The sequence below is a fragment of the Tasmannia lanceolata genome, unplaced genomic scaffold, assembly GCF_043159265.1.
Source record: "Tasmannia lanceolata isolate RefF3 unplaced genomic scaffold, GAP_Taslan_0.1 ptg000026l, whole genome shotgun sequence".
Lineage (NCBI taxonomy): Eukaryota > Viridiplantae > Streptophyta > Magnoliopsida > Canellales > Winteraceae > Tasmannia > Tasmannia lanceolata.
The window spans coordinates 2465726-2474966 of NW_027518703.1; the positions used below are offsets into that span (position 1 = coordinate 2465726).

General features: G+C 37.9%; 2 protein-coding genes across 2 annotated transcripts; both read left to right on the forward strand.

Annotated features, from left to right (window-relative positions):
- Positions 1–2979: 2979 nt before the first annotated feature.
- LOC143858835 (protein FAR1-RELATED SEQUENCE 5-like) lies at positions 2980–4136 on the forward strand. Its single transcript, XM_077369547.1, has 2 exons — positions 2980–3120; positions 3225–4136. Exons 1-2 carry the CDS (start codon positions 2980–2982, stop codon positions 4134–4136), a joined length of 1053 nt encoding a protein of 350 aa, XP_077225662.1.
- A 76-nt stretch (positions 4137–4212) lies between these two features.
- LOC143858836 (protein FAR1-RELATED SEQUENCE 5-like) lies at positions 4213–5502 on the forward strand. The gene is made up of 2 exons (XM_077369548.1): positions 4213–5340; positions 5434–5502. Exons 1-2 carry the CDS (start codon positions 4213–4215, stop codon positions 5500–5502), a joined length of 1197 nt encoding a protein of 398 aa, XP_077225663.1.
- The last annotated feature ends 3739 nt before the right edge of the window (positions 5503–9241 follow it).

Here is a 9241-nt window from a genome sequence, read left to right on the forward strand (position 1 = left end):
AAGGGGTTTTGAAACTATAATTAATTGCTCTATTTTTTAACAATTTTTTAACAACAAAAATATTATTAAAGAAAATGGGAAACCCAATGACCGAGGAGGTCATGAATAGCAACATACAACAATAAAGGAAAGATATATAAATGATAATCAGGGCAAAAAAAAAACTATCAAATACGGCTCGTAGTAAGCAAAGTAGTAGTCTCCCAGTAACCCCAACTCATGCTAGAGTGTCTACAATTGAGTTGGTAGATCTCGAGACATGCCTAAACTCTATATAGTGGCCCGTTAGGGTGTCCTGAATCTCCTCAATAGCGTCCGCTAGTCTCCATGGATGTCTGATAATATCTCCAACCCATCTAATTACATTGGAGAAATCACCCACAATCAATAATTTTTTTAGAATTGTAGAAATTTTATTAAGACGAAAAGACGGATCGAAGAGACCAAGAAGGTCAGTACAAAGAAAGGCGGACAAAAAGCAAAAGCACAAGATAAATATAAGCAACTCTCCTGAAAGGGAAGAATCAAGCAAAAGAAAAGAGGAGGAATGAAATCAAACAGCTCCAAACCCTCCTTAGAAACTCCTCCCACCCTCGATCAATGTTTTGAAAATCAGAATCGAATCGTAAATTGTAATAGAGGTCGAATAGTAACGTGAATTGTAAGATATATATATATATATATATATATATATATATATATATATATATATATAGAGAGAGAGAGAGAGAGAGAGAGAGAGAGAGAGGAAACTGTTGGTGAGCTTAAGCTCACCAAACTTATGGTGAGCTAGCTTGCTCAATCACATGGGGGGCCCACTTTGTTAGGATGATCCAAACCATTCATTTGAAAGTCCCTTACATAGATGGGGGGTGTGTGTCTGTCCATTTTTGTCCTCCACAAATGGAGGGGTTAGGATGATCCTATGGAGCTGATTTTTGGTACACCCCCTATCTATGATAAGGCCTTGCAAATGAATGGTTTGGATCACTCCCCAAAATGTGGGACCCATGTGATTGGGAAAGCTAGCTCACCCTCATATATATATATATATATGAGGAAACTGTTGGTGAGCTTAAGCTCACCAAACTTATGGTGAGCTAGCTTTCCCAATCACATGGGTCCCACATTTTGGGGAGTGATCCAAACCATTCATTTGCAAGGCCTTATCATAGATAGGGGGTGTACCAAAAATCAGCTCCATAGGATCATCCTAACCCCTCCATTTGTGGAGGAAAAAAATGGACAGACTTGTGTCTGTCCATTTTTGTCCTCCACAAATGGAGGGGTTAGGATGATCCTATGGAGCTGATTTTTAGTACACCCCCCATCTATGTAAGGGACTTTAAAATGAATGCTTTGGATCCTCCTAACAAAGTGGGCCCCCATGTGATTGGGCAAGCTAGCTCACCATAAGTTTGGTGAGCTTAAGCTCACCAACAATTTCCTCTCTCTCTATATATATATATATATATGAGGTTAGTGATTCTAGTCGGTAGACTAGATAAGGCTATCTACTCCACCCTAATTAAGAGCCGTCACCGTTCAAGATAAACAAAAGAAAACGAGGTGTCTGTTTTCCCTCTCTCTCAATCACTAACCTCTACGCACGCTGGGTTTTCCCTCTTCTCTCCCTCGCTGGGTTTTCCGTCTTCTCTCCCTCGCTGGTGAGTCCTAAAACTCTGATTTACTCTTCTTCTTTTCTCTTCTCCCCAACCATGGAAAGTAAGAGCTGTGGGTTTTTTTTTTTTTTTTTCATTTATCATCAGCCAACAGAAATGGGTTTCAGATGTATGAGTTTTTTTCATTTATCATCAGCCAACAGAAATGGGTTTTTTTTTTCATTTAACATCAGCCAACAGAAATGGGTTTTTTTTTTCATTTATCATAAGCCAACAGAAATGGGTTTTTTTTTTCATTTATCATCAGCCAACAGAAAAGGGTTTTTTTTTTTTCATTTATCATCGGCCAACAGAAATGGGTTTCAGATGTATGAATTTTTTTTCATTCATCATCAGCCAACATAAATGGGTTTTTTTTTTCATTTATCATCAGCCAACAGAAATGAGTTTTTTTTTTTTTCATTTATCATCAGCCAACAGAGCTGTGGGTTTTCGAACAAAGAAAACCCACATCGTTTAAACCCTAAATAAAAATCTGAAAGTAGGGTTTCAGATGTATGAATTTTTATGTTTTTGGTTGATAAAAAGGATTTTTTCACAAGGGTTTTTTTTCTTCCTTTGGATCTCCACCATCTGACAAGGGTTTATGATATTTCTGTAGTTTTTGGTTGAGAAAACACTGGATTTTTGCACAAGGGTTTTCTTGATTTGTTTTCCTTTTGGATCTCTACCATATACTTGATGTGGGTTTTCTTGATTTCTTTTCACCAGTTTATGACCTTGATCACTTCACGGGTCAGTTTAGGTGGGCAACCCAATTGCATTTTAGGTACAATTTGTCTATCAAATCAGCGATATATAATGTTTTTGTGGGTAAGTTTCAATTCCATTACAAGATAATCAAGTGTATAGTTGAAGTCCTAACTTCATAGAATTCGAAGCTCTCCAGGGCCTATCTTGAAATGGAATTGAAACTTACCCACCTCATCGGAATATCCAAACCACTCAAACAAGAGTTTTTTTTTAGGGCATTTGATTCATTTCTTGTGGGCATTTGATTTTTTGTGGGCATTTGGTTGCTGATTTTTTATGTTAAAAGCAGATGAGATTTTTTATGGGCAGTTTTCATTGCTGATTTTTTATGGGCATTTTTATCTTACACAAATTTCACAGAATATGGTTGCCTTGCTAAATTGCATAGTTGCCCGCAAAAATTGCATGGGCTCTGAAACTATATTGTTTGTATGAGTCTTAAATCCGCTGGTTTTACTTTAATTACTTGTTTCATCTATGGAGTTGTTCATTTTCACTCATTGTTGTATTTGTTATTAAAAGGTGCTGAAGTTGTATGTATGTGATGGATAGTAATGTGTCGCAAATTTGTGGGCATTTGATTGATGAAGTCGACTGTAATGGGTTAGTTGTGGTTGATGACAATGAAGTTGATGGCAATGAATTAGATGTGTTGAATGAGGGGGAAATTCCGAATGAGGGTGTTGTAGGTTATGTTGATAACGAGGAGGGTGTAGTGGTGCTGTTACTACGCCTAATAAGGATGATGGAGGGACAAGTGTAGCTAATGAACCCTTTCTTAATCAGCAGTTTGAAACCCCAAAAGCTGTGTGCGAGTTCTATAATGTTTATGGTTTGGCTGCACGGTTGGGTGTACGGAAAGCCAAGACCAATAAGTCAAAGAAAATTTTGGAAGTGATAACGAGGAGATTTGTATGTGAGAGAGAGGGTTTCAAAAATACTAAAGATAAGAGACAGATAGGAAAAGAAGTGAAGTTACGCCGCTTTGTAAGAGAGGACTGTGAGGCACAAATGGAGATTAAAAAGAGAAAAGAGAAGTGGGTTGTGACTAGTTTTGAACCCAAACATTGTCATGATCTGACCTCTCCTACCAGAAGAGGAATGCATCGCTCACATAATAAATTCGTGAAGAATATGGTTTGTAAGAATTTGATGGAGAAGCTCAGTGACCATGGGGTTAAGCCTTGTAACATTGCTAGGGTGTGTACTTCGGCATCTGGTGGTGGCAGTGGCGTCACAGCAAATCAGGTGGTGTCCCATTTGAGGGTACGTAGGCGTAACAATATGGGGCAAGAAGCATTCCTAATAGCTCGACAGTTCCTTGAGAAACAAGCTGAAGATCCAAATTTTTATTTTGCAATGGAGATGGATGACATTGGGAACTTGAGATCTATGTTTTGGGCAGATTCAAGGGCAAGGAATGCTTACCTCACCTTCGCTGACGTAATTGTATTCGATGTCACATACAAGACGAATAGGTTTGTGATGCCATTCGCACCATTCACTGGAGTTAACCACCACAGGCAGTCTACTCTATTCGGATGCGCGTTGCTAGCAGATGAGAAAGAGGAGCCATTTACATGGTTATTTCAACAATGGTTGAAATGTATGGTTATTTCAAAAATGGTTGAAATGTATGTTTGGGGTAGCTCCGGGTTGTATAATTATAGATATGGATGTGGGGATGAGAAATGCTATTAGAAATGTTTTTCCGAAAACCCGTCATAGGTTTTGCTCGTGGCACATTCATAGGCATCTGATTGAGCATTGTGCAGGCATGCGAGATTCTGAATCTGACTTCTGTAAGGATTATAATAAGTGGTTTTATAAGAGAGAAATACCCGATTGTGAGAAAGAATGGGAAAAATTTGTGGATAAAGATGGGATTTCTGAAAACAATTGCCTTGGGAAAATGTGGGAGCTACAAAGTCATTGGGTGCCAGCGTATTTTAGAGAGACTTTCACTGCTGGCATGATTTCTAGTTCGCGTAGCGAAAGCATAAATTCATTCTTTGATGGATATGTTAATCAGAGCACTACTCTACTAGAATTTGTGAAACAATATGCTAAGGCGCTTGCTGATCGTCGTAAAAAAGAATCTGAAGAAGATTTCAGGACTAAATCTTCAAATGCTGTATTGATTTCAAGGAACAAATTGGAAGCACAAGGTGGGAAATGTTATACGAGGACAATGTTTAACATTTTTCAATCGGAGTTTAAGGATAGCAACGACTGTTGGTATGACTTATTGGGTGAGAATGGCAATGTCACAGAATACAGTGTTGGATTGAGTGATGAGGAGCCTTGGAAATGGTGCAAAGTTGTCTATGAAGAATCTGACGAAGGTGTAAAGGCTACATGTGCGTGTGGGAAGTTTGAGACCGTAGGGATTTTATGCAAACATATCCTTCGCATAATGTCCCTGAAGCGTTTAAGTTGCATTCCCGAGCGATATATCCTAAATAGGTGGACAATTGGGGCAAGATTTCATGTAAATGGTGGGGTGGCCATAGGCGAAGATGATAATGATGAAGTAACTCCAGTTGAGAAATGGTACATATTATCAAAGTGTCAGAGAGTAGTAGAAGTACTTGAGAGCAGAAAAACTGTTTACAAGAAGATGGATGAGACTTTAGATGCGTGGCTGGAGGAATGTGAACAGGAGAAGAGAGAGAAGCAAAATGCGTTGTTAAGTAGTGGCAGCAAAGTGCAATCTAATTTTATAACTGAATCCCTTGATATATCTATTCGCGACCCCCTAGTTGTGAAAACCAAGGGTCGGCCGAAAGCTGCATCACGGTTTAAGTCTCCGTTGGAGGTCTCCCAATCCGAATTAAAGAAACGGACGTGTAAAAAATATGGAGGAAAAGGCCACTATTCAACAACCTGTAACAAAAAGAAAAAGGTTTGAACTTCTGCTTACTTATGTATTCATTTTTAAATCACATGAGTTAACATATATCACTTATTTGTTCTTATTGTGTGTGTGTGCCAATAGATGACCACACCAAAATTTGAAGGGGAAGAAGGGGAACAACAACACGAAGAGGAGCGTATGGAAGATTGAAATAGGTTAGTGTATTTTCTTGATACATTCCTCACTGTACTTGTTCTTATGAAGTTTAAGTGATACTCTAGTAGTTGTATGTACCATGATTGTGGGTGGTTCTTGTTACTAATTTTGTCTTGTCCATGTAATATATTCAGGGTGCTTTTGAACTTGATTGGAATCGTAGAGAAGATGCTTTTTGGAATTGCTTTGGAATCGTAGAGGAGAGATGGTGCATGCCATCAATGTCATGCTTATGCTCAATTGGGAGTTGTATTTGTTGGAAACATTGTCATGGTGCCATCAGTCTTAAAGACATTTGAGTAGATAGCATTGTTTTGTTCAAGAGATTATGTTTACCTCTAGTTCTTGTAGTTAACAACAGTTTTTTTATCCTACGGTCCATGAAGGTGTGGGTTCAGATTCCAGTATAAAAGATAGATGTGTTTTACAATCTTTGAATGATCTTCGTCAATAATAATTTAGAATTCATTAAGAAAATTAGTAAGGGCACTAAGGGACAAATATGTATAATCTAGACCGTTGATCTTGTAGAACATCATGAGATAACACACATGGTCTTGGGCCCATTCTGAGCAAACATCCTGTTTGTAACATAAAGGACTACAAAAATCAATGGTTTAGCTTTTCTTCTTAGAATCTAAACAAAGCTTGAAGGATCGTGTGCGTAGGATCATCTGATAAAGGTGTACTCAACGATATTCGTCCGGACTTATGATCGCCATTCTGATCAACGGATCTGATCCCACGCACTAGGCAAATGCACAGCCTAATAAGTGTATATTAGTAAGGAACCTTACAGCCCAGGTCTTTTTAGCTTTTTCCATTAAATCTACTACAATAACCTAATATGTAGCATATCTCCTTGTAGTGGGCATCAATGGGTTGAGCCTATGCCAGATTTGTGGAAGCCCAGGCCTACCCATATTTGCCGAGGCCCACACCACTACTTTCTATCATATTTCCCTAGTTACAGATTATCGTCTGCAAAATTTCGAATTATATGCTTGCATAATTTTAAGAAACACATGCTCTATGACTATTTTTATGATGTAAAATCAGAGCCGGAGATTAAAAAATGTAAATTATTTAATAGCTACAAAGAAATTTACATCTCCGGAGATGTAAATTTAATATATCCTTGGATAAGTTTGCTATCCTCCGTCCATGTTGAGAACAATCGCAATGGGTAGGGTATACCGCACCAATTGGGTATTCAATCCCAAGGGTTTATTCAAGATAAGATTATCCAAGCATTCTTGTGCTGGTATGATTGCACCCCTCTTTTGCTCCTTGATAGCCAAACGATTGGATCTTTCATAACCATCCAATTACTCTCTCCTTTTGCCACTCCTTTTGAATTTCATCATTAATATAACTAATAACCAGCTCATTGCTTCGTATTATCGAGATCCAAGAAAGTAGTCACTATATGACGTGTCGATCATAAGGGGTGGGTTTATTATGAGTTCCTGAAAAATTCATTAGAATCCAATCCAAAAGGAATTCATAGTCAAGTCAAAAATGGACGTTCTCGGGAGATATAGAAAGAGAGCAGTGATATTGCCCCCTTGACGTTTTCCGTTAAGTTTCAAGGGTAAAGGAAAGGGTGCTGATATGCCTCTTCTTCTTAGAATCTAAACAAAGCTTGAATGATATATGGCCTATTCTGATTATCGGATCCTCTTCTTCCTCTGAAAATGTGCCTCTTTTGAGATCAGGCCTCAAGTAGTTTATCCACATCAACCTGCAACTCTTACCACACCTCTGCAAACCTTCAAGATGGAAACTGTCATTTAACAAAACTAACAAAAAACACATAACCCAAATGCAGAGACTAATTTGTCGCCAAAAGCTGAATTGTCACCAAAAGCAGAATTAGAATAACTTGAGTTTGACTACTTTCAAAAATGGCAAAAACAATCATCATTTTAAAACATCAAATATAAGACAATAAGTGCACTAACATCTCTGTAAACATAATTCAAAAGAAAGATACATTCAGTGCCAGATACATGCACGAGACGCTCCAAATATACATTCACTGCCAGATACACTTCTACTCTCACTTGGTACTTCGAAGGAAAAAGAAAAAAAAAAGAAGAAAACCCCGACTACTACACAAACTTTAAACATGGAATTTTCATTCTTTAGCATCATAACATCATTCTTAAGTTCGTTGTTGCGGTCTTTAAGCATGGAATTTTCAGTCTTCAGCATCATAACATCATTCTTAAGTTCGTTGATGCGGTCTTTAAGCATGGAATCTTCATTCTTTAGCATCGTTACATCATTCTCAAGTACGCTGATGCGGTCTTCCATCGTTCTGCCTTCGCGTCTATGGTGAAAACTCGACTCCCAGCCTGGCTCGTTCCCATCAAACGGAAGGTCAGCCCAGAGGAAATATTTACACGTGTGGCCCTGCATGTTATTGACGTTGTTTAGAATTTCAATAACTTACCAAAAAACTTATCAAAATAATGAAAATCTCATCTGTAACTCAACTAGGTATCCAGCACATTTGAAGTATGGCCGGCCTTGGTTATTATTTATGTTGGTCCGTGTAATTTTTCGAATTGCTGGCTTATTACAAAGACAATTTATGGCTGTTGGTTGTACGCCATGTGAGATACCCCACTAGTGTTGCTTGAAGATTCCATGCTTTATGCTTCTGTAATTAAACAAAAAAGATTTTAGAGAGTAAAAGAATAATTTAAGCATAAAGCAACAGAACACCAATAAAAAAAAACACGAGGATTCACAGAGAGTAAATGATAAATGACTTAACTCTGTTTTTTACTCCCCTTTCTAGAATCACAGATAAATCCTAGACAGAACCCCAATATCTTTAACTCAAAACCCTACTTTCGAAGCAAAAAAACCGACAGCTCTTGTATTACATAGATGGGGAAAAAAATTGGTTAAATCTGAAAATGGATCAAATGCCCTTAAAAAAACCAACCTCTCTTGTTTTCCATCGCGGGGAGAAAAAAAATCATTGCCTTGAAATTCAACATCCCATGAGAATTCAAAAAAACAAACGTGAATTGGTGTGTATGTTAATTTTTCTGCACGACTTTAGGTATGTGAATTGCCTTGAAATTCAACATCCCACGAAAGATTTTGTGGTCCCCGCCAAAATGCCGAGATTGTTAAATTCCCACAATGCCCTCCTACCAAATTCCCAAAATAGCGAGGGATTGTGGGAATTTAACCCTCTAGTAGGGGTATTATTGTCATATCAAAATTTTGGACTTGTGGTCCCAGCCACTATGCCTAAATGGTTAAATTCCCAAAATGCCCTCGCTACCAAATCCCCAAAATGCCCGACCTTACCATTCGCCAGCCGGATTCTCCTCTGCACAGACTCTGGCAGCTACAGTTTAACAAACGATGGCATTTTCTTTGAGAATTTAACCCTCTAGTAGGGACATTATTGTCATTTTGTCATCCCCTTGAATGTTTTTTTCTACTAATTTTGAAACGTGAACTGCTACTCTTCTTCACAAACCCATTAAGCATCCATATAGAATTCATGAAAACAAAGCCATATATTAAGCATCCACATACAGTACTTTCTAAAAGAAAACAAAAAAAGAGCAAAACATCCATAATATGAGAAAAAAAATGTAAAAAAACAATAGTCCAAATGCCCCATTTCAGGTAAACTGTACAAAGAAAAGCCCATAACCAACACAGAACCCTTACTAAAAGTAACCCTAATGAAGAGAACCCA

Coding starts and splice junctions, on each gene's coding strand:
- LOC143858836 (XM_077369548.1), top strand. CDS start 4,213: ATGCGAGATTCTGAATCTGACTTCTGTAAGGATTATAATAAGTGGTTT. Junction 5,341..5,433: donor CCTGTAACAAAAAGAAAAAG/GTTTGAACTTCT, acceptor GTGTGCCAATAG/ATGACCACACCAAAATTTGA.
- LOC143858835 (XM_077369547.1), top strand. CDS start 2,980: ATGGATAGTAATGTGTCGCAAATTTGTGGGCATTTGATTGATGAAGTC. Junction 3,121..3,224: donor AAATTCCGAATGAGGGTGTT/GTAGGTTATGTT, acceptor CTTAATCAGCAG/TTTGAAACCCCAAAAGCTGT.